Consider the following 26,022-nt stretch of genomic DNA (forward strand, 5'->3'; position numbering starts at 1 on the left):
CAGTTGGTTTAAAAGAGTTTAGCAAATCAAACCCAATCTTCCTTTGGTTAACCTCAAGGTGGCCATAGAAACAGGTCAGCAGCCATCGAGTCCCACTCATTTCATCAATAATGAAGGCATTAACATGTCTACGTGAGAAATTCAACAAATCAACTTGAACATCCTGTTTCCATAATAACATTAGTCCACCACTTCTACCAACAACATCAACTACAATGCACCCCTCATATTTAAGTTTCTTCGCAACCCATTGAGCTTGGTTATTGCATAGTTTGGTTTCCATGAGGAAAATAATCAACTTGGAGTTCTATCAAGAGCTATTGATCTAGGAAATGAAAAACTTCGGTTACAAGGTTTTTTTTCCCTGCAGGCGATACTTGTATCATTAACTTCCATATGCACTGATCAAAAAAATGAAAACTATAAGTTTCTGTGACAATGCTTCAAATTTATATAAGATTGTGTGGTTGATTAAAATTTTTGCTTCAAATTCTACTGTATATAAGAAAGATTATATCTTGGATGACAAGGGCTGAGACCACACAATTTGCAAATCAGAGAGAGAGAGAGAGGGGTTAGGGTTCGTGAAGGAGAGGGAATGAGAGAGAGAGGGGGTGGGGAGGGGGGGTTCGGTCTTGACAATGACATGTGCTCTGATAATTTGTTTTTCCTCTGCAAGCACACCCCACCAACTTAAAAATACATCTCCTACGTGGTCCACATTCGTTGGTTGCCATTATTCTCTAAACAATGGATAAATCTGTTTGAAGTTATTCTCTTATGAAAGTACCCTTATTTTAAAATATGTGTTGTGAAATGTATTATACAATTATCTTTACTTTTTAATTATTGTGTAAAAAGCCTGTGAAAATGTAAATTTGCACGACGGTAACAAATAGACCCCAACACTATGGTACTTGCAACTCAAATAAATATCCATTTAATAAAATGGTACATTGATCAAAGCTTTAAATTCTATTTTGTAGATTGTTTCGTCTTTAATATTATAACGTTATATTTTGGTTTTGATCATATGAACAGGCATACCATTTCGAGATTATAAAATTTTACATATATATTTTATATTTATAAAAAAAATTAATCATCAAATAAATATAATTTTATATATCAAATTTATAAAAAATAAAAAATAAAAATAAAATAAATTGAGATTAATATTGATCAAAACTTGCGCAATCCAAATATATTTCTCTCTCCTGCGGAAGTTGTACTATGTGATTATTGTTTATGGGTTCAAATATGGAAGTTGTACTATGCGAGTAAACAACTTCTATGTGATTATTGTTTATGGGTTCAAATATGGAAGTTGTAGTATGTGATTATTGTTTATGGGTTCAAATATGGAAGTTGTACCATTTCCCGCGACTCAATCTTTTCCGATCTCAGTATTGGTCCCAACACCGTATTAATTACGTCGGCAAGATCTTAGAATAAAGTAATACTACGTTGCACCCAAAACCACGATACGTACGCAACGGCAATGGTGTTCACATGTATAAAGTAATACTACATATTATTGTAGAATGTATAAATATTATATAATTATTTAAAAAAAAAAAGATATATTTTTAAAAAATTAATTTATTTTATGTAGGTCTCATATTTATTTAATTTTTTTAAAATAATTATATGATACTTAGACACTCACGATTACAAATATCATTTCTCGTACGATCTATATACGCCCATCGACGTATAATAAATAATGGCACCTACTACTGCTATTTGTCAAGATCGACTTCAAGCATGCGGTAGAAATTCTAAATTAAATTCAACCTATATGATATCCAAACTTAGGTTGAAATTCTAGATTGCAAAACCACGCAGACAATCAATCAAACTCCAAACGTACGTACAGGGATTAAAAGAAAATAAGATTAAAATGAAAATACAAATTATGACTACACACTTCATTATTATCCTCACATTATTCTCACGTTGCACACTTTTACACATGATGACGACTACACACTTCATTATTCTCTTCGAAAACGCAGATCGCAAACCACACAGACAAGCAATCAAACCCCAAACATACGTACGTATGTATAGGGATTAAAAGAAAATAAGATAAAATGAAAAAGATAAATTATTAATAGTTCACATAAGTTTCCATTTATTTGCAGATCGTGATATTTTTCTCTGCAGGTACTGATAATTTATTGAGAGATTAGGTCAAGCAAAGTCTTGAAATCTTTGGAAGCAATCCCATCAGGTCCGGCAGCTTTCACTACAACCTCTTTAAGATCTCTGATCTTCTTCATCATCCTCCTCCGATGTTGATCATCATGTCCCAGAACGAGCTCCAAGCTCTTGACCATTCCATTCTTTGTAAACACCCCTCCCTCAACCCTAACCCCTGTCTCCCACACGTCCTCTACCATCCGTGCGTTCATCATACCGTCGCCTAAGACCGGCCGGCAGATCATCGGAACCTCTCCGACAATGCTCTCAAACACAGAGTTGTATCCACAGTGTGTAACGTACACGCCTACAGCTTTATGTGACAAGACATGAGTCTGGGGTGCCCAGGGAACTATTTTTCCTTGTTTCCTTGTCCTCTCGAGGAAACCATTCGGCAGAAATGCTTTCAAGTCTTCCCTAAGAGACCAAAGAAAAGGAACGCAACTCGCTTCCAGCGCCTCTGCTAAAGCTGCAAACTCGTGGGGTGGCAGCACCGCCACTGTTCCAAAGCTTATATATGCTACCGATGTTGGCTTTTGCTCGTCCAACCATGGGAGGCAGCCTGTGGCGTCTGAATGCGATGGGGGTAGGGGTGGAGTTGGGATTGTTATTGTGAGAAATCCCACGTACAGAATGTCTTGGAACTTGGACTTGTGATCATCGGTGAGTATGGCTGAGTTTAGTTCTTGGAAAGAGTTCATCACAACAGCATTTGCGCGTGGCAGGACTTCCCTAATTCTGCGCAGTGCGCTTGCGAAAATTGGAGAAGGATTTGAGTGATTACCTGGAAGTATTTCTTGAAGTATGTCAGGGGATAAGTCCCCGAAGCGCATTACGGAGAGTCCTGGAATGGCATCTAGGGTTTTGTCAATAGGGTTTAGATCTCCCACTGCACCGCCATTACCATGAGCTTCACTGCCACCGCAAGCTTTAGCATAAGTCTCATGGATGAGAGCACTGTAAAAGTGGGCAGAGAGGTCGTAGGGTGCGGCAACGAATAATGGGACCCACTTTGCATGCATGTCCGCAGCCATATCGTAGCCAAAGACCAAGAAAGCGTCGTTAATGATGCAGGTGATCTTTTGCTGCCCAGCCTCCGCCACTGCCATATCCATGCCTTTCCGGAATCTCTCAGGTGCAGCCTCAAGGAACAGCTCCAGTTCCTCGGGGGGATTCTTGGGGACATGTCCCTCCGGCACGCCATCCGCAACATCGTATAATTTAAGGTTGTGTGGGAGGTGAGCTCCTGAGGTGGCGGAGAGCTTTTGGTTGGATTTGGCAGTGTTGAGGAAGGAGAACCGCACGTCAGGGGCGGCCGATGCTAATCTGGAAGCTAGGCTGAGTAAAGACCAGGGATGGCTGCCGAGTGGAAATGCCAAAACAGCAACATGTGGATTTTTTCCTGAGCTTTGAGTCATTTTTCTTGGCTTGATTTGCTTCTAGATACTAGATAATATTACTATAATTGGTCTTGCAATTGCATGTATTCAAGAACCGGGAGAGATCTATAAGATATATTAATAGCATCATACATTCCAAACTCTTCGCTACTGTCGGCAATTAATATTATTTTGTACTGAATGGTAGCTTGCAACCTAAGTCTGACTGGTAGCCATAGATAGGTAAGCACGCCCGCCAAATAAACACTATTGGCAATAATATTACGGAATCTGATCGACGAAGTGGACCCATAAGTACAAATGCATTTTTTTTTCTCCTTTATCTTTAATTATTTTTTACACAATTTTAAATATTTTTAAAAAATAAAAAAAAATAATAATTCACTAATATTCACTTCCATAATCATTAAATAAAAAAATTAAAAATAAAAAATCTAATCAATCACTTTTATTCATTCAACTAGCATTTTCCTAATATTATTGAGACTTGATAATCATGACAATCATGCGTACGAACGTTAAAGGATCAAATCAAATGGTATATGGGTTTAAACGGTATAAGTTATGTTTAAATACTACAAAAATAAATGATGTTCGAACATTTTATGATCGTTCGAACTCTACGAAAATAAATTACGTTTGAACATTATGTTAACGTTCGAACGCTCGTTCGAATGATAACTATTTTATTTAAAGTCAATAATAGAAAACCAAATAGGCATTCGTAATATTTGAAAAAATACATTAAAAACTGTTTAACACTCACAAAAGTTTTATAATAAGTGCGAACTAAATAAATAACCCTGAGACTGGCATTGTTCGTACATAAATAGATAATCCCAATATCTGTACGTAAAAAACCATCAGTTGCTTGGAGGCCTGTACTGTTGCATAAGTTGCTTCTGCATTTGGAGTTGCATCTGTCTTCTGAACTCTTCTTGTTGTTCTTCATGTTGTTTGAGGCGCATCTCCATATCTACTTGTTTTGCCAATTGAGCCTCTAACTCATACTGCCTTGCAGTCAATTCTTCGATTCTGAAATTCGCTCTAACGCTATAGAAGTCATAGATGCAATTCCAGAAGAAGAGGAAGAGGAATAAGGCTTTACACAGCGACCCAAACCCCTCAAATATCCTGAATGTTGACTTAGGACTTGTGTAAAAATATCACTATCACTTGTTGAAGAATTTTGATCTGACGCAAATTCAGCACATAGTGCAACCATTTTATCTTAGACATATATAAGATAAAGAATTAATATCATCATAAATATTCTAATATATTTAATTAAAACTGGTTATAATACTTACATAATTTTCACGGGCATCAGGATGAGTCCACTCTCCATTACGATCAGTGTGCGATATAACATATAATTTTATCAGATCATAATTAGTATCTCAATCTTGCTATAATAAATGTGTTAAGATATAAAGTCATTATGATTTATCCTAATAATTAACTATATCCAATAAAAAAAATAACAATACCAATTTCTTAGAGAGTCGATGAAATGATGTTGAGCCTGCATGATGATTAATCTTCAATTTTGATCTATTTGTTTTGTTTATAGAACTTCACTCCTGTAAAGAAATTGAAAATATTTTGAAGCGAAATGACAAATAGGACAAGTAAAATAATTAAATTTATTTATATATGATATGATGGATCCTCAAACATGTCACAAAGTTTTTCCCACTCAGAAGGTTGGAAGTCCTGAAAAGGATATTGGCGTGCATCTTCATTCTTCTCAAACTTATTATAATGCTCATGAAACCTCGTCTTATATTATAAAATGCATTACCCATAAGCTCTTCCATAGTCTTACGTTCCTCTCTCCGATCAAAATTTAATTCGAAATCATCATTGAAAAAAATAGTCACAAACACATTATCATTTATAATATTCTAAATTTAAATAAAATATAGAAATTTATTATACTAAATCAATGTTTTAAACATTACCAAACAACGCTTTTTGATAAGCTCTTTAACATCTTGGGGGACTTTCTTCCATGAAGTCGTTGTCAAAGGTACGTAAGTTCGTGTAAGAGCACCCATATGCGATGCAAGCCAAATTGCTAGTTGTCCTTCGCCCTCGGTATGTTTGCTAGCAATGTTAACCTTGATCTTACCCACCTTACAATATTTTTCCAACGTCACCCATCTAGTAATATCTCGACCTTGACGAAATTGTACTGTAGAGTCTATAAAATATAACATTGTAATCAATTTCATTTATATGTCTATTATAGGATCTTAATTAATAATTTTTATGAGTATTAGATTTTTATCTTGTTCTGTAGAATCAATCTCTAATGGTAAGTCTGAATGAGAGCTAGGAACAGGTGGAGATGAGTTACGAACTTCCTTCCTCTTTGGCGGCATAATTTCAAACCACCGATACATTCAATAAGTAAAATATTTGTCATAAAGTGTAATGTTAACACATAATTGGTCAATCATAATCTGTATCAGTTTCATTTGACAATTCGCTCTCATCATCTGTAGATACTGCAGATGATTCAACATTTTCCTCAACTGTCACATCAATAATTTCAGCCTCAATATCTTCTCTATTTAATGGAATCATCTCATACTAGCTCAAATCCACGAATAAATTTAAGGCGGGTTGACTCTCTTAGTATACTTTTTGAGTATAGGGGTTATTTTCTTCTTCATCTTGTTATTCCGCCTTAGGGATAACATCATATATATTTCTTAAATTATATTTTTGTACTACTCGCTATTGATTTCCTAACTTCGGATCATCTAAGTATAATATTTGAGATGCTTGAGAAGCCAAAATAAAATAATCATCTTCATATTATTTTTTTGATGTATTAATACTCAAAAAATATTCATCATCATGGACTCCAGTACGAGGATTGTTTAAATCTCACAAATCACACTTAAACAGATACATCACAAACTCTCCCAAATATTTCATTCCAATTATATCGACAATAATCCCATAGAAATCAATATTTTCTTCATCATAACTTCCTTCGACTAGGACATCACTATTTTGGATTTTCCTATAACAATCTCAATCCATTGTGTGATACCTACTTCCCTAAGAAATACATGCTGAATATCGAGCAGCACGTCTCGATGACAATGCATACAGTTCATCTGATATATCATTTGGATTATTTGCATGCATTTGTACAACCTACATATTGAGTAAAGCATATATTATATCAAAATTTAAATCAATATTTTTTCATTGGTTATTGAGTAAAGCATATGTAATGTCATTACCCGTTCTTCAAATCATCTCGGGAACTCCTCTTCATGTTTCTGGTTTATATCATTTACTCTCAGTTCCTTGAGCACGTTAATATAATCACTGATATAGATAGAGGAACGCTTAGCTGCAGTCGAGGAAGTGTGCAAAGAGTTGGGGTCTTAGTACTTTCTATCTTTTATTTATTTATTTATCTTGTTTTTAGAATGAACAATATTTAGTATTTTGTAAATTCAGTATTTAATTATGAATTAGTATTAGTTTGTATTTTCTAACTAATTATTGATTGATATTATTCCTATTATTTAATTGACAAAATTTTTTATAATTACTAGTTAATATAAATATAATTCCCTAAAAAAAAAACACATGATCACCGTTCAAACCATGCAAATAAGGTTCGAACAATATTGATTCATCATTCGAACGGTGAATATTGTACGTTCAAAAGGTAGATCAATTTTCCGCTATAATAATATTACTTAACGGGCCAAATTGCACGTTCGAACAGTGCTGATTTATCATTCGAACAGTGAAATTGTCGTTCAAACGTAAAGCAGTTTCCTGCTATAATAATTACACTTAATGGGCCAAAATATATGTTCGAACAATGCTGATTAATCATTTGAAAGATGAAAATTGTACATTCGAACGGTAGAACAGTTTTCCGCTATAATAATATTACTTAATGCGCCAAAATGTACGTTCGAACGGTTAAATTTAACCGTCCGAATGTTAAAATATTACATTCGAATGGTTTCATTATTAGGGACAAAATATTTAGTCAATAATTATCACGTTCGAACGGTTTTGTTCTTCCCTCATTTTTTGGGATGAAATCTAAAATTCGTCCCTAAATCTCACTTTTTGAGACGATTTTCATTTCATTCCAAAAGAAAATCGTCCCAAAAATCTTTTTTGTTGTAGTGCAATGACCAAACCCCTTGTAGTATTCCTAGCCACATACATGTTTTTCCTTAATGGTTTTTATTCAAATTTTCTTTTGCTTTGAAGCTTGAGTTGTTCGTGCTACTATTTTAGCATAGATTAATGTTTCATTCCATATGTTCATCTCACTTTTATCACACTACATAAAATGTGACGATTTTATTATCATTGGATTATCACATGTCATTTTAGAGAAAAACTCAAAAGTTGATATGTAATGCCATCTCTAATTAGATGATAGGTTTATAAGTGAGATATTAAATAGTCTACAATCATCTAATACCACATCATAAGATGGTGAAAGGATGATGAGAAAATGAATGATGAATAACTAGATTTTTCATTATATTAAAGTAGGATGAGAATATGATATATAATGACTTTTTTAACATATTATCCACTATGAGCTTATCATATTTTCGTAATATTATCCCTATTAATAATCACTTTCTTAACCATTAAATAAAAAAAATATTCGAGCAGTCAAAATAAAGAAGCAAAATCATAGAACAAATCAGTAGCATTTTCCATACATAGGAGAAACCTTCATGTTCCTAAGAAATATAAATTTTTATTAAATTCAAATGAAGTTAAATAAGGAATCAGCTTTGAATTCACAACATTGTCTTCTTATTCATTTATAATTTAAGATGATTATTGTGTAGGCTCGCTGCTGACGTGGTGACAAATTTTTTTATTATTATTTCTTTAAAGATATTTAAATATTGAGTGAACAGAAATTATAGGACTGTCAAGTACAATATTGCAAGTCATTCATAGGTCATCATCCAATGGCACTCTCAACGGGCCTCTCAATGTAAACAAACCCCTAAAATGTACACAAATTACTAAAATCATACATAGCTATTATTTCATACAAAATTTAGAATTCTCAATTTCTTTTTACCTAAACACTTTTTTTTTAATTTATAGCGATATAAAGTCATAGAAATAACATGCGGCTCTCGCTCTAATTATTATTAGGTCCACACTTTCTTACAATTTGTAAACCCTAGCTAGGGATTGGTTCTGTTGTAAGAGTTTTGGATAGTAAGCTCCCTCCACATAGAAGGTTCGAACAGTGCAACAATTTCTAGCTAGGGATCATTGGATTCAATGACTTCTTCTTGAATTATTTGAAATGCACTTATAGAAACTCCTTACCGAATGCTTATACACTCACGAGATTGGCCAAAACTTATGTTCCCGCCACCCATTGTCAATAAAAATAAAATTAAAAATTTACAAGTTGTGTCAGTGTCATTTTTCATTCCCCAAAATAACTAATCTTGCGATTCTTTCTTTTTCACCGCTTTTTCTAAGAATTTTCTCTCTGGTTGTTTTTTCCCATAATGTTAAAACTGGCAGTTAATTGGATTGAGGGCAGAACTAGCTCAACAACAGTCAACGGTCTAGTTCAGGTGGTTAAGGATGTTTATGTGGGTAGTTTATATATGTTTTTGTTAAAAATATAAATGTAACTATTAATAAATATTAATAAATCTTTTAGTGAAACAAAAAACCAAGAGTATCCTCTCTGCTACGCGCTCTGGCGATTGGTGGAGGAGGAGTTTGTTATTCCGTTTTCTTTTCTGGTTTTCCAGATCTAGAACGGCGGTTGTGTACTCTCCATTCCTGCTTAACGGCGAGGTTGAGGAGGCGGTATAGAGGAGCTGGAGGAGGTCTAGGAACGTCTTAAGCTGAACGAGGAGGAGAATGTGTCGATTTCGATCAATGTAGGGGAGGAATTCCTGTCAAAGGCAAAACGAAGCTTGGTGGGAAAAATTATAGTTGACAGAACGATCGGGAAGGAAGTTGTGAGGCGAACTATGGAGAAAATTTGGAGCGTAGGGAAACCTCTGGTGTTTCATGAATTCAGAGCAAATTGCTTCATCATTACGTTTGTTAATTCCGCTGATAGAAACAGAGTTTTGCGAGGTAAGCCATGGCTCTTTGATAATCACTTGTTTGTCTTGAAACTGTTTGATGGTTTTACTCAACCAAACAAAATCAACTTTGAAGAGGAGGAGTTTTGGATTCAGCTTCATAATCTACCTCTTGCCTGTATGAGTAAGTCTGTTGGGGAGTTGATAGGGAGGTCTGTGGGGGAAGTGGTGGATGTAGACGTGATGGAGGATGGGTTGGGATGGGGAAGATTCATGAGGGTCCGTGTAGTGTGTGATCTGAGAAAGGCAGTGGCTAGAGGACGTACAGTTAACTTACTAGGAAGGAATATGTGGGTGCCTCTTACTTATGAGAAGTTGCCAAGGATATGCTTCAAATGTGGAAGGATTCTTCACTCTGAGGAAGGATGTTTGGCAGTTTCGGGTGAGGAAGGAGGTCAGTTTGGGCCATGGTTGAGAGCAGGTTTGAGTAAAAACTTTAAATCCGTTGGGTGGTGGAAGAAAGGGACTGAGTCAGATGATAGTGGTTACCAGGAACACTCTGAGGCTTCGGGGGAAAGGGATGAAAGGATTGAGAAGGAGGATAGGGAGGATTCAGTAGAACATGCAACCCGAAGGGAGGAGGATCAAGATGGGAGGCCATATGTAGAGGTAATCTCAGAACAGCTTCCTATGGTTACTAAGGGGGAAGGGGGTGTGAAGTGAGTTCAATGTGTGAGTGACTTCTCAAAGAAGAATGAGTTAGTGCATATTGAAGGAGAAGAGGCGCAGTCTGGGGAGAGGTTAGCTAAGGAAAATATGGAACCTCAGAAACGTGGTGTGTGGAAGAGGAGAGCTCGTGAAAAAATGGCATCAAGTCTGACTGTGAATTCAAGGGTGGGAAGAAAGAGAACTTGTAAGGTGTTGGAGGAGGTGAATGGGGTGTTGGAGAGGAATTGTAGGTTGAAATGTGAAGGAGAGGAGGGCAATCTTGATTCTGAAACTGAGTTGGCGGTGGCTGGTTTCCAGTCCCGCCAAGCCCAATGAATCTCATTAGTTGGAACTGCCGAGGGCTTGGGAACCCTCGGACAGTTCGAGTTCTCCATCTATTAGTGGAGGAAAAGAAGCCCAACTTGGTTTTTCTCTTTGAAACCAAGCTTAGATCAATTGAATTGGAGGTGATTCGAAGGAAATTATGCTTTGAAGGATGTTTTGTTGTGGATGCCGTGGGGAGAAAAGGGGGTTTGGCTTTGTTATGGAAGCAAGAAGAGATGGTGGAAATTTTTAACTACTCCCAAAGACACATTAGTGCCTGGTTTCAGGTGGAAGGGATGGTTGATAGGTGTTTTCTAACGGGTTTTTATGTGCACCACGAAACTGCTAAGAGGCAGGGATCTTGGAGTTTGCTCAATCAGTTATCACCTGGTGAGCAGGCCCCTTGGTGTGTTTTTTGAGACTTTAACGAAATCATCTCACAAGATGAAAAGAGAGGGGGTAATCTGAGAGATGAAAGGCAGATGGAGTTATTTAGGGAGGTGTTGATGGGAAATTCTTTGGATGATGTGGGCTGTAAGGGGGACTGGTTTACTTGGAGCAATAAACGCTCTGATGACACCTTTACCAAAGAGAGACTGGACAGGTTTGTTGCTAATCCCAAGTGGTTTTTGTGGTTTAAAGGGGCTGAGGTGGAGGTTCTTGCTGGGTGAAGTTCTGACCACAGACCTGTGCAACTGAGTTGGAAAGCACCCCTGACTCTGAATAGGAAAAAACAATTTCTGTTCAGGTTTGAGGCTAGTTGGGTGAAGGAGGAGGGGTGTGAGAGGCTGATTGCTGAAGAATGGGGAAAAGGTGATGGTGTTTTCGAATCAATTGACAATGTACATCAGTTATTAAAGGGGTGCAGGGGGTCTCTCTCAAATTGGGCCAACTTTAGAAGAAAAAACAGATTTATGGAGATTAATGAGTTGTCAAGTGAGTTAAAGAAGTTGCAAGATGTGGAGGGGCCTCATAATTCTGAAAATATAAAGCTTCTACAAAAGAAAGTGGGGTCTTTGTTAGAGTTGGAGGATTTGAAATGGAGGCAGAGGGCTAAGTGTAACTGGTATAATTTGGGTGACAAAAATACCAAATTCTTCCATGCTTGCGCCTCACAGAGAAAGAAGAAAAATAGCATTAAGTCTGTGGTAGATTCTGACCTAAAGGAATGGGTGGATCCAGTCGGTATTGTGGGTGCCTTCCAAAATCATTTCAAACATGTTTTTAGCTCCACCAATCCTTCTACAGCCGAGGTTGAAGCTTGTTTACATGCTGTGCAGCCAAGTGTCACAAAGGTAATGAATGATAGACTTTTGAAAGATTTTACTAAGGAAGAAGTAGAGGTGGCTCTCAACCAGATTGGGGCTTTAAAGGCCCCAGGTCCTAATGGGTTTGGGGCTATTTTTTTTCATAACTATTGGGACATTGTGGGGGAGGAAGTGTGTGCAGCAGTGTTAAAGGTCTTGAGGGGTGGTAGCATGGGAGAGTCTATTAACAATACATTTTTAGCTCTCATTCCCAAGAAAAAAGAACCCAAAGCTGTTACTGATTTTAGGCCTATTAGCCTTTGCAATGTCTTGTATAAGATTATTGCAAAGACGTTGGCTAATAGACTTAAATTAGTCTTGGATGATATTATCTCTGGAAGTCAGAGTGCTTTTATTCCTGGGAGAATCATCACTGACAATGTGATGGTGGCTTATGAGGTCCTACACACAATGAAGACAAGGGGGCAGAGAAATGTAGGGCAGATGGCTATCAAGCTAGATATGTCTAAGGCATACGATAGGGTGGAGTGGGTTTTCTTGGAAACCATGATGCTGAAGATGGGTTTTGAGAAAAGATGGGTTGATTTGATTATGGGCTGTGTTAAATCAGTCTCTTATGCAATCTTGGTGAATGGAGAACCTGGAAAAAAATTCATTCCTTCTCGAGGGCTTAGGCAAGGGGATCCTCTATCCCCTTACCTTTTCTTGCTATGTGTAGAAGGTTTCAGCTCTTTGCTAGAACATGCTGAAAGTAGAGGAGATTTTAAAGGGGTCAAAGTGGCTGGAGGAGGGTTGAGAATCTCCCACCTTCTTTTTGCTGATGACTGCCTTATTTTTGGGAAAGCAAACATAGAAGAATGGAGAAGGCTCAATAACCTATTGGGTATCTATGAAGCTGCTTCAGGTCAGTGCATTAATAGAGAAAAAACTGCAATTTTCTTTAGCTCAAATGTGAAGTTGGAGTTGCGGCAACAGCTATTGAAGGAAGTAGGAGCTTGCAGCAGCAGTAGTTATGAGAAATACTTGGGTTTACCAGCAATGGTGGGAAGATCTAAATACAAAGCCTTTAGAGGAATCAAAGAAAAAGTTTGGCAGAAGCTTAATGGGTGGAAAAATAATTTTTTATCTTTCCCTGGGAAAGAGTTACTCCTAAAAGCTGTTGTACAGGCCATCCCTACGTATCATATGAGTGTATTCAAGCTACCTGTGAAGTTTTGCAAGGAATTGGCTGGGATGATGGCTCGGTTTTGGTGGGGTCATATGCAGAATGATAAGAAAATTCACTGGAGAAGCTGGGATAAGATGGGACTGCCTAAGGATAGAGGTGGGTTGGGTTTCAGAAATTTGGAGTGGCTTAATCAAGCTATGTTAGCTAAACAGGGGTGGAGAATATTGTCTAACCCATCCTCTTTGGTTGCAAAGGTCCTAAAAGAGAAATATTTCAGAAATTCTGACTTGTTGGAGGCTAGATTGGAGTACAGGCCTTCTCTGATTTGGAGAAGTATTAGGGGGGCTTTGGACTTGTTGAAGGATGGGATGGTATGGAGGGTGGGAAATGGGAAGAGTGTGAGAATATGGGGGGATAGATGGGTTCCAAAACCATCTTCTTTCTGTATTCAATCCCCGGCCAAAATTCTCAGTCCAAACTCTCGAGTGTGTGACTTGTTGATTGAAGGGGGTCAAGGGTGGAATGTAGAGTTGGTAAGGGCTGTTCTCAATCAAGAAGAAGCTGACTTGGTGTGTAGTATCCCAGTTAGCTTAACCTGCCTTCCCGATAGAAGAATGTGGTTTTACACTAAAAATGGGGCCTTTTCAGTAAGGAGTGCATACCATCTAGAAATGGAAAGGAAAATAAGGGAGAAGGGGCAGGTTTCTGAGATGAATAATTTGAAAGGTGTATGGAGAAAGGTTTGGAGCTTGAATGTTCCAGGTGTGGTGAAGACTTTTTTATGGAAAGCTTTAAATGAATGCCTCCCAACCAGGAAAAACTTATTCATGAGGAAGATTTGTGATTCTTAGCTCTGTCCTGTTTGCATGAGGGAAGTGGAGACTGTAGAGCATGTGCTGTGGGGTTGTTGTGCTGCGGCTGATGTATGGTTGGAGTTTCCTGCTACCATCCAGAAGAGACACGGGCTAGAGAGGGACTTCCTAGTGCTATGGGATTCTATTTGTAAGAGAGTTTCTATAGAAGAGCTGGAATTGATGGCTGTCACTATGAGGGATATATGGATGCGTAGGAACAGGTTTGTTTTTGAACAAACTTTTATGAATCCAAGTCAACTCATACAAGGGGCAAGAAGAAGTTTGGAGATGTTCCAGCAGGCTCAAGAGGGGACCAATGTAGCGTTTCATCCTCAAAGTGTGGTGAGAAAACAAGTCAGATGGAAGGCACCAACAGATTCTAGAGTAAAGCTGAATTGGGATGCTGCTGTGGATTTGAAGAATAGCAAAATGGGGGCTGGTATCATCATCTGAGATTCCATGGGGGAAGTTCAGGTATCTTTATGCATGAGTAAGGTGGGTTTTTTTAAGCCAATTGTGGCTGAGATTCTGGCGCTGTGGAGGGCAGTGGAGTTGTGTGTGGAGTTGAATATGACCAATGTCATCTTTGAAGGAGACGCGTTGGCTGTGGTACAGGCCGTGAACTGCAGTGAAGACTTGTGTTCCTGGTATGGACATTTGATTGATGATATTAGATCTTTCTTCGTTAATAGAGAGGGGTGGGATATTATACATGTTCATAGGGAAGGTAATAAGGTAGCTCACAAATTGGCTAGATTGGCTTTATCTTCTATAGAGGAAGTAGTCTGGATTGAGGAATTCCCTGAGGAAGTGCGAAGGGAGTTGTTGTTTGACACTCTTTGTAATGGTTAAATGGTGAAATGAAGTATACGTTTTTACAGTCAAAAATAAATAAATAAATAAATAAATCTTTTAGTGACTTCTTTTGTTGGTTGGTGAGCGTGAACTCCTAATTTATTATATATATATATATATATTTTAAAAAAATTCATATAAAAAAATTAATTTTTTAATAATAAATCAAACTTTCTTTTTAAAAAAATTAAGTCTATTAGTTAAAAGTTAATTCTTTTTATGTAAATATCATATTTATTCATTTTTTTAAAATGAGTGTACGGTATTTATGTATTTTATTATTATAAATATCATTTTTCGTATTAAATATAATATATTTTTAAAAAATAGAATTTATTATTAAAAAAATAATTTCTTTTATATAAATCTTAAATTTATTCAATTTTTTAAATTTAAAAATAAATCATCTCTCTTACAGGGGTGAGCATTCGGATTGATTTTTTTTTTTTTATCTGGTCTGAAACTCAAAAATTTAGATATATCCGTACGGTTATCTGCCTGAATTACATCCAGACAAATGAAAAAAATTCAAATTCAATTATATATCCGATTCTGTGGCCCGATTATCCATAATTCGGAGAGTCTCCTATTATAATCAGACAAGTAGTACTATGTGATTCCTCTGTATGGGTTGTTCAAATGTCTTATCCAAATTAATTTTTGTCATCCGTACCATTTCCCGCGACTCAATCATTTCCGTACGTAGAATTACTCTATTATTTAATACTGAATGGTAGCTTTAAACCTAAGTCTGACTGGTAGCCATAGTTAGTTAAGCACTCCCGCCAACAACACTCTGCATTATTGAGTACTGCATTATTGAGCACTTTTCCAAATATTATTGAGTACTGAATAGTGGCTTTAAACTTGACTTGATTGGAAATAGATTTGATCTCTGCATCTCATCGTATCATTTTATTACATCTCATTTTTAAATATAATTTAAATATAAATATTTTTAAATCAATCATTATAATATTTTCAAAATTTTTAATAAAAAATAAAAAATAATACAACTTTTTCAAATCTTCAAATATAAATAACATTATAAAACTATATTCTAAAAATATTTTAATTTTATAATATTATTTATTCAATTTTTTCTCTCTCCTTTTCCAAAACTCAAAAAATACTCAATTCGAACCAAATTATTAACAAAATTCTCATATCATTCACAAATTTCTCATATCATATTAATACTCCCCAAACGAGCAACTCCTACCTTAATTAGAAATTTCCTTAAATTGTTCGTTTTTATCTAAATACTTTTTTATAATTCAAATAGAAATACATTTATTATGTAAACCTTATTGTATAAAATATGAAAAATGCACGGGGAATCGAGAATGACAATCTAAAATTGGCCGATACGTTTTTTTTTTTTTTTTTAGGATTTGTGTTTGTTTATATTTTAATACTGTATTTTATTTTTATTATTATTTTAAAATACATAAAAAGTACTTTAAAAAAAAGAAGAAAAAAATACATTGGAATTCTAATATATATATATATATATATATATATAACATGTTAATTTAATGTGAGTTTATATAATATATTAGAATCTTATTATTCATGTCTATTAATCTTATAACGTAAAATTAATATTATAAATCTTAATATAATATTTGATTATGATATAACATAAATTATTCTTCTAATTCTTAATATAACATTTGAATTTTGATATAATATATAAATTTTAATTGTATAACATAAAATTAATATAATATAAATTGAAGGATATGGGTTAACCACTTGTTAAATTAATCCGTACCATTTCCCGCGACTCAATCATTTCCGATTTCAGTATTGGTCCGAACTCCGTATTAATTATGTGGGCGATGGTGTCCATATATATGGACATATAATAAATAATGGCACATGTACTACTGCTTTTTGCCAAGATCGACTTCATGCATGCGGTATAAATTCTAAATTAAATTCAACCTATATACTATCCAAACTTAGATCTCTAAAATTAGATTTTTAAAATTTAAAATAGTACTGTTTCTAATTTAACCAAGCATGATCTCAAGAATTTATTTTTATGATTATTATTATTACAGTTATTATTGTCCTCACACTGCACACTTTATACATAACTACCCACTTCATTATTCTCTTTAAAAAAGTACATCACAAAACCACAGACACAATCAAATCAAACGAATGTCCCAAACGCACTTATAGGGATTAAAAGAAAACAAGATAAAATGAAAAAGATAAATTATTAATTGCTCACATACGTTTCGAGTTATTTGGAGATCGTGATCTTTTTTTCTGCGGGTACTGATAATTTATTGAGAGATTAGGTCAAGCATGAAATCTTTGGAAGCAATCCCATCAGGTTCGGCAGCTTTCACAACAAGCTCTTTAAGATCTTTGATCTTCTCCCTCATCCTCCTTCCATGCTGATCATGTCCCAGAATGAGCTCCAAGCTCTTGACCATTCCCTTCTTTGTAAACACCCCACCCTCAACCCTAATCCCTATCCCCTCATACATCTATTGCAACAGGACAAGTCCAAAGAACATGCAAAACTATCTCCTCAGCTCTGGTGCAAACAAGACATAATCCGTCTTCAACGATTTCTTAGCAATAGACTTTCTTTAAGTAAGATATATTGAAGGGCCTTCCATAAAAACTACTTCACCTTATCAGGGACTGCAAAATTTTCTTCCATTGAATATCATCAATAGAAGCACTTGAAGTCTGACCTCGAGCCTCTCTTTGCATAAAAAATGAGATATCATAGCTTCTATTTCTTTAAAACAAACATGTGGCAGCTTAAAAACACTTGTAGTATATGCTGAAATTGCTTGAAGCACACTTTTAAGTAAAATCGCTTTACCAGCATTAGAAAGTAACATAGATTTCCAGCTGTAAATTCTTCTCCATATTTTCTCTTTTAAACTTCGAAAAGTATTGTATTTAGATCTCCAACCACAGTTGGCAAGCCCAAATACTTGTTATAATTCCCACACACTACACCATGAGAGGACTGAGTAATTAATTCATGTGCATCTGGGTGAGTATTTCTACTAAATAGCATAGAGGTCTTCTGTTTATTAAGGACCTGACTAGAAACACATTTTCACAAAATTTGTTCCACATTCATCCACTCTTCTTGCTTTGCTCTACAGAATATGACACAGTCATCTGCAAAAAGAAGATGATCAACTCTCATACCACCTCTTAAAGCTGCTACCCCCTTATAACTCCATTATTATCATCTTGTTGAAATAAGGAACTCAACCCCTCAGCACAAATGAGAAATAAATATGGAGACAAAGGATCACCTTGACGTAATCCTCTTGAAAGCATAGTGGTATCCCCTGTTATCCCATTTACCTTGACTGAGTAACTTATAGTTTTGACACAAGTCATAATTAAGCTTATCCATCTTGCACCAAACCCCAACTTAAGCAACATAGCCTCTAAATAATCTCATTTCACTCTATCATAGGCTTTAGACATGTCTAGCTTGATTTCCATACTGCCCAACTTACCTTTTTGTCTTGACTACATGATATGTAAAAGCTCATAGGCAACCATAATGATATATGTTATGAGCCTACCAGGTATAAAGACACTTTGATTCTAAGAAATGATTTTGGACAACACCTCTTTCATTGTATTAGCTAAGACTTTGGAAATTAAGTTATACAAGACGTTACATAAACGAATTGGTCTAAACTCATGCATAAAAGTAGGAGAGTGTACCTTAGAAACCAAAGCAATGTGTGTGTGAGATTAAGACCTGTAGCCATAGTGCCACTGCTAAAAAATTCCAGCACAACTTTTGAAACTTCATCTCTAACAACCTCCCAATGATCTTGATAAAATCCAGTACTAAAGTCATCAGGTCCAAGAGCCTTAATTAAAAAGAGACATTTTTCGTAGGGCTAGCTCAACTTCTTCTTTAAGAAAACCTTTTTCCAGACTTAGTCTTATGTCATCAAAAATCTTTTGTTCAACTCCCTTTAAACATTGATCAATATGTTCCGTTGAAGGATGAGTTGACAGAAAAACCTTAGAAAAGTGCTACCAAAACCCACGAGTAATGTCTTTGTTCTCAGTCAATAACAAATCATTACCATCTCGAATATGCTTGATAGTATTTTTCTTCCTCCTTTGGTTGACACATGCATGATAAAAAGCTATATTTATTTCCCCTTTCTCAAGCCAATGTCTCTTTGCTCTTTGTTTCCACTTCAAATCTTCCTGCTCCAATAAGAACTCCATCTCTTTTTGTAGCTATTTCTAAACAATCATATTACCTGGCTTTTCATTCTTTGCAATGTAGAAATAGCTTCTGACTTAGCCTTAATAGCCTTTAATCTGTCATTCTCTAAGTTTCTACTCCACTTTTTCAACCCTTACTGCAATGTTCTAGCTTTGCTTGCACTGTTGCTAACTGGTTCATACCCCCAATATTTCTCCTCCATTCAGATGCCACTACATTATTGCAGCCTTCTTCACGCGGACTCCATGCTATTTCATACTTAAAGCTGCTAGGAACAAACTGAACAGCTTGAGTAGAAACAAAACTAAGAAGTGGTCTATGGTCTAAACATATTGTAGGAAGTGTGTCCACTTGATAAGTATTATAGCAGTCCATCCATTTTTTATTAGCCGATACTCTGTCAAGCCTCACCTTAGTAAAAGTAGCATCTTCATGTCGGTTGGACCAAGTAAACTTGTCCCCTCTCCAACCCAAATAAAAAAGAGAGCCTCTAGATAAAACTTGTCTAAAAGATTGCATCTGCCCCTCACATCTTGATCTCCTTCCCACCTTTTCATCGTTAGTCAAAATTTCATTGTAGTCCCCAATTATACACCATCCTAGATCAGTTGGTTTGAAAGAGTTTAGCAAATCAAACCCAATCTTCCTCTGGTTAACCTCAGGGTGGCCATAGAAACAGGTCAGCAGCCATCGAGTCCCACTCATTTCATCAATAATGAAGGCATTAACATGTCTACATGAGAAATTCAACAAATTAACTTGAACATCCTGTTTCCATAATAACATTAGTCCACCACTTCAACCAACCGCATCAACTACAATGCACCCTTCATATTTAAGTTTCTTCGCAACCCATTGAGCTCAGTTATTGCACAGTTTGGTTTCCATGAGGAAAATTGTAACGCCCCAAATCCGGTCGGCCTGGAGAATTATTACCTGTCACTTAAGAACATGTTTCCCAACGCAACTAAATTAAAACTCCAAAACTTTATTAGCAAAACTCAATCTCAAGTACTCTAAATAACCACATTGAAACTCTACAAAGTCATTACTGCAGCAAAATAAACTAAGGAGTCCAAAATCTCCTGGAAGTCATAACAAACCAAACTAATAACTTCAAAAGTCTTACTAAACCCAAGCCCAAGATAAAATTAAATCTAAAAGACATTAAAACTAAAGAACATCAGAATTCCTTCTTCTAACATCCTCTCCCAGTTTAATCATGCTCACCAATCTAATCCAGGTCCTCAGTTGGACTCTCCACATCATTTGAAAAATTTTATGAAGATAGGGGGTGAGTTATCAACAACTCAGTAAGCAGAGGACATATGCTAGCGTGCAAACATGAGCATTTACAAAGTATGGCACGCAGAACAAAATATTTTCCAGAGTTATCATGCAGAGCGGAACATATTTTCAAAAGTAACAAAGCGATGGTTTTAAGACACGTAAAACCCATAATACTTTAGCATAACATAAACTGAGTATCATCATTAGATCAAAACAGAGCAGAGACCATGTTTCACCCCCGTGGTAAGGTTGTGCTAACCCCGATGGCAAAACCAGGCATAGACAGAGGTGAAATCTTTCATTTATTCTTCTCAGAGCCCCGAGTGTGCATACAGGAAAGACCACAATAAAACCACTTTGTTTCCAAAGTGGGTGTACTCAGAGACAGAGAAGTTGGTACCAGCCCAAACAGAGCAAAGCATAACAGAGCAGAGCAGAGACAGCGTTAGATACAAATACCAGTACACCATGCCAAAGGTTTTCAGATGTTATATCAAAATAATACAGAGTACCAAAACAGAATCAAACAGTTTACACACACTGACAACAAAAGTCAGATCATCTTTCTAAATAAATGCACAATTTTTCATATTCTCAATATCGCTCCCTTTTTCAGATTTCAGAAAAACACATGATAGAATTTAGCTCATGTCTACACAATGCATGTCAGAACATATTTTCCTTTTTCACACAGATTTGATGAATAAGACAGATAAGTGACCTTGGTTGATCTTTGTTTTCACAAGTTCTCATCATATCACAAAATATGCAAGTTTTTATAAGGTCAACCTCAGTCTTATTAACTTGTATAAAACCTAGCATAGGAACCCCGCTTACTTGGACAACTTGGCTTTAAGAATTTTGCTCAAAAATGTCGAGTCGAATATAAATCGTCACCTATAAAAATAATCACATAATTTCCGTAAGTTTTCAATCAATCACGGATTTCGATATTTAAGCCTAAACTTCTAAAATAACCTATTTTAATATCTCAAAACTTAAAACCCTCATAATCTCAAAATATATTATCACTTCCTAAAAATCACCAATATTCACCTAGACCAACGTCAAACTCAAAATACCAATATTTAAACCCGAAACAGCCAACAAATTTCATAGCATAAACCAATCTCACACAAACAACTCCATCATCCAATCCAACTGACTCTCTTACTCATCGGATTCAGTTCGGCACAGCCAACAAATTCACAGTAAATATGAATTAGCTCATAACTACAATTAAATCTCAAAAGTTCTTTGGGAAAAATACTTACAATACTATAATATAATTTTTGAAAGATCACGGAGGTGCTAGAAGCGGCAACGTAGCAACAAAACAGTGCCAAATGCACTGTGGCCGTGGGTCTCAAAAACTCATTTTTCAACGGGTGTAAATGAAGACCCGAGATTGATAGGGTTGGGCTTAGGGATGTCGGTGAAGCTAGTGGTGGTGGTGGTTGCCGTGGGTGGTGGCGCAATAGGCGGTTGAAGTGCAAAAACACCCAAAATGGAAATAGAGTTGGATGTGCTTCATCGGTGACAGATCGGAGGTGGGGTTGGGTCCAATGAGTTGCTAAGAGTTCGAGGATGATGTGGTGAGAAGATGGTGGCCGGAGGTGGCGCGACGGCGGCGTAGCTGCGCAAGGAGTGTCGCGGCTTGGTGTGGTGCGTGGGGGCTAACGGCGGCGCGATGAGAGCTGAAATTACAGGGAGGTGGTCGCCGGTCGAAGGGGAGGTGAGAGGGAGGGGCAGTGCCAGTCACCGCCGGCGCATGGCGGCGAGCTGGGCGAGAAGAGAAACGGACGGAGAGAGGGAGGGGGGTTGCGGCGTGCGGGAAGCAGGGGAAGAAAAAAAAGAAAAAGAAAGAAAGGAAAAGAAGAAAAAGAAAAGAGGAAAGAGAAAATATATGGAAAAAAATGAGGTCCAATCCCCACATCTTGGGTCACAAAAATGATCCAACGGAAACGATTTTAAAACAGCAAGTAAAATAAAATAATTCAAACGTAATGATTAAAATGAAAATAAATAATTAAACCCAACAATAAGTTAATTTAATATGAAAAACAAATTAAATGTATTACAATAATCAATTATAAGAAAGCACTTCAGAATAATTTTCACAAAATTGAAATCATAAAAATAAACCCACTAAAAATCTAACCAATTTTAAAATAAGAGAATAAATTTTAAAATTAATAACAAATAATCTTTCAATTAAAAATATACTAAAATACGGGGTGTTACAAAAATGATCAACTTGGAGTTCTATCAAGAGCTATCGATCTAGGAAATGAAAAACTTCGGTTGCAAGGTTTTTTTTCCCTGCAAGCGATACTTGTATCATTAACTTCCATATCCACTGATAAAAAAAATGACAACTATAAGTTTCTATGACAATGCTTCAAATTTATATAAGATTGTGTGGTTGATTAAAATTTTTGCTTCAAATTCTATTGTATTTAAGAAAGATTATATCTTGGATGACAAGGGCTGAGACCACACAATTTGCAAATGAGAGAGAGAGAGGTTAGGGTTCGTCAAGGAGAGGGAATGTGAGAGAGAGGGGGTAGAGAGGGGGGTTCGGTCTTGATAATGACATGTGATCTGATAATTTGTTTTTCCTCTGCAGCACACCCCACCAACTTAAAGATACATCTCCTACGTGGTCCACATTTGTTGGTTGCCATTGTTCTCTAAGCAATGGATAAACCTATTTGAAGTTATTCTCTTATAAAAGTACCCTCATTTTAAAATATGTATTGTGAAATGTATTATACAATTATCTTTACTTTTTAATTATCGTATAAAAAGTCTATGAAAATGTAAATTTGGACAACGGTAACAAATAGACCCCAACACTATGGTACTTGCAACACAAATAAATATCCATTTAATAAAACGGTACATTGATCAAAGCTTTGAATTCTATTTCATAGATTGTTTCGACTTTGATATTAGAACGTAATATTTCGGTATTGATATGTACCGGCATATCATTTCGAGATTATAAAATTTTACATATATATTTTATATTTATAAAAAAACTAATTATCAAATAAATATAATTTTATATATCAAATTCATAAAAAATAAAAAATAATTGTGAAATGAGTCGAGATTAATATTGATCCAAACTTATATCTCTAAAATTAGATTTTTAAAATTTAAAATAGTACTGTTTCTAATTTAACCAACCATGATCTCAAGAATTTATTATTATGATTATTATTCTCGCATTATTCTCACGTTGCACACTATTACACATGATGACGACTACACACTTCATTATTCTCTTCGAAAAAGCAAATCGCAAACCACACAGACAATCAATCAAACCCCAAACATACGTACGTATGTATATATAGGGATTAAAAGAAAATAAGATAAAATGAAAAAGATAAATTATTAATCGTTCACATAAGTTTCAATTTATTTAGATCGTCATATTTTACTCTGCAGGTACTGATAATTTATTGAGAGATTAGCTCAAGCAAAGTCTTGAAATCATTGGAAGCAATCCCATCAGGTCCGGCAGCTTTCACTACAAGCTCTTTAAGATCTCTGATCTTCTCCTTCATCCTCCTTCGGTGTTGATCATCATGTCCCAGAACGAGCTCCAAGCTCTTGATCATTCCCTTCTTTGTAAACACCCCTCCCTCAACCCTAACCCCTATCTCCCACACGTCCTCTACCATCCGCCCGTTCATCATATTGTCTGCTAAGATCGGCCGGCAGATCATCGGAACCCCTCCGACAAGGCTCTCAAACACAGAGTTGTATCCACAGTGTGTAATGTACACGCCTACTGCTTTATGTGACAAGACATAAGCCTGGGGTGCCCAGGGAACTATTTTTCCTTGTTTCCTTGTCCTCTCGAGGAACCCATTCGGCAGAAATGCTTTGAAGTTTTCCCTAAGAGACCAAAGAAAAGGAACGCAACTCGCTTCCAGCGCCTCTGCTAAAGCTGCAAACTCGTGGGGTGGCAGCACCGCCACTGTTCCAAAGCTTATATATGCTACCGATGTTGGCTTTTGCTCGTCCAACCATGGGAGGCAGCCTGTGGCGTCTGAATGCGATGGTGGTAGGGGTGGAGTTGGGACTATTAATTTGAGAAATCCCACGTACAGAATGTCTCGGAACTTGGACTTGAGATCATCGGTGAGTATGGCTGAGTTTAGTTCTTGGAAAGAGTTCATCACAACAGCATTTGCTCGTGGCAGGACTTCCCTAAGTCTGCGCAGTGCGCGTGCGAAAATTGGAGAAGAATTTGAGTGATTACCTGGAAGTATTTCTTGAAGTATGTCAGGGGATAAGTCCCCGAAGCGCATTACGGAGAGTCCTGGAATGGCATCTAGGTTTTTGTCAATAGGGTTTAGATCTCCCACTGCACCGCCATTACCATGAGCTTCACTGCCACCGCAAGCTTTAGCATAAGTCTCATGGATGAGAGCACTGTAAAAGTGGGCAGAGAGGTCGTAGGGTGCGGGAACGAATAATGGGACCCACTTTGCATGGATGTCCGCAGCCATATCGCTGCCAAAGACCAAGAAAGCATCGCTCATGATGCAGGTGATCTTTTGCTGCCCAGTCTCAGCCATTGCCATATCCATGCCTTTCCGGAAGCTCTCAGGTGCAGCCTCAAGGAACAGCTCCAGTTCCTCGGGGGGATTCTTGGGGACATGTCCCTCCGGCACGCCATCGGCAACAACGTACAATTTAAGGTTGTGTGGGAGGTGAGCTCCTGAGGTGGCAGAGAGCTTTTGGTTGGATTTGGCAGTGTTGAGGAAGGAGAACCGCACGTCAGGGGCGGCCGATGCTAATCTGGAAGCTAGGTTGAGCAAAGGCCAGGGATGGGAGCCAAGTGGGAATGCCAAAACAGCAACATGCTGATTTTTTCCTGCGCTTTGACTCATTTTTCTTGGCTTGATTTGCACGTATTCAAGAACTGAGAGAGATCTATAAGATATATATATTAATAGCATCGTACGTTCCAAACTCTTCGCTACTGTCGGCAATTAATATTATTTGGTACTGAACGGTAGCTTTCAACCTAAGTTGACTGGTAGCCATAAATAGGTAAGCACTCCCGCCGACTATCACTATTGGCAATTAAGAGCATTGCTATTCATAAGCTTTAAATTTTTTTTTAATTTTATTATTCTTAAAATAATTAAATTATTCTATTCATAATCCATATATCACATATTTGATAAGAGAATAAAATTAAAAAAATCATAAAAATAATGGTGTGTGGTGTATGAAACTTAAGAATAGAATTTTTCGACAATTAATATTATGGAATCTGGTCGACGAAGTGGACCTATAAGTACAAATGCATTTTTTTTCTCTTTTTTCTTTAATTATTTTTTTCACAGTTTTAAATATTTTTAACAAATAAAAAAATAGTAATTCACTAATATTCACTTCTATAATCATTAAGTAAAAAAATTAAAAATAAAAAATTTAATCGATCAATTTTATTGGTTCAACTTGCATTTTCCTAATATTATTGAGACTTGATAATCATGACAATCATGTGTTCGAACATTAATGGGTCAGATCAAACGGTATCTGGGTTCGAACGGTATAAGTTATGTTTGAATACTTTAGAAATAAAT

The 26,022-nt window shown here is 36.4% G+C and overlaps 2 protein-coding genes across 2 annotated transcripts; both read right to left on the bottom strand.

The window, feature by feature from the left end:
- Nucleotides 1-1,870: 1,870 nt before the first annotated feature.
- On the bottom strand, nt 1,871-3,730 carry LOC118349541 (anthocyanidin 3-O-glucosyltransferase 7-like). Its single transcript, XM_035694336.1, has one exon. It carries the CDS (start codon nt 3,621-3,623, stop codon nt 2,181-2,183), a length of 1,443 nt encoding a protein of 480 aa, XP_035550229.1. The 5' UTR covers nt 3,624-3,730; the 3' UTR covers nt 1,871-2,180.
- A 19,978-nt stretch (nt 3,731-23,708) lies between these two features.
- On the bottom strand, nt 23,709-25,338 carry LOC108993028 (anthocyanidin 3-O-glucosyltransferase 7-like). Its single transcript, XM_018967790.2, has one exon. The coding sequence runs from the start codon at nt 25,315-25,317 to the stop codon at nt 23,875-23,877; it is 1,443 nt and encodes a 480-aa protein (XP_018823335.1). The 5' UTR covers nt 25,318-25,338; the 3' UTR covers nt 23,709-23,874.
- Between the last annotated feature and the right edge of the window lie 684 nt (nt 25,339-26,022).

The sequence above is a fragment of the Juglans regia genome, chromosome 10 (genome assembly GCF_001411555.2).
Source record: "Juglans regia cultivar Chandler chromosome 10, Walnut 2.0, whole genome shotgun sequence".
Lineage (NCBI taxonomy): Eukaryota > Viridiplantae > Streptophyta > Magnoliopsida > Fagales > Juglandaceae > Juglans > Juglans regia.

What these genes read in the sequence shown, in the direction of transcription:
- LOC118349541 (XM_035694336.1), bottom strand. Translation starts at nt 3,623, where the DNA reads ATGACTCAAAGCTCAGGAAAAAATCCACATGTTGCTGTTTTGGCATTT.
- LOC108993028 (XM_018967790.2), bottom strand. Translation starts at nt 25,317, where the DNA reads ATGAGTCAAAGCGCAGGAAAAAATCAGCATGTTGCTGTTTTGGCATTC.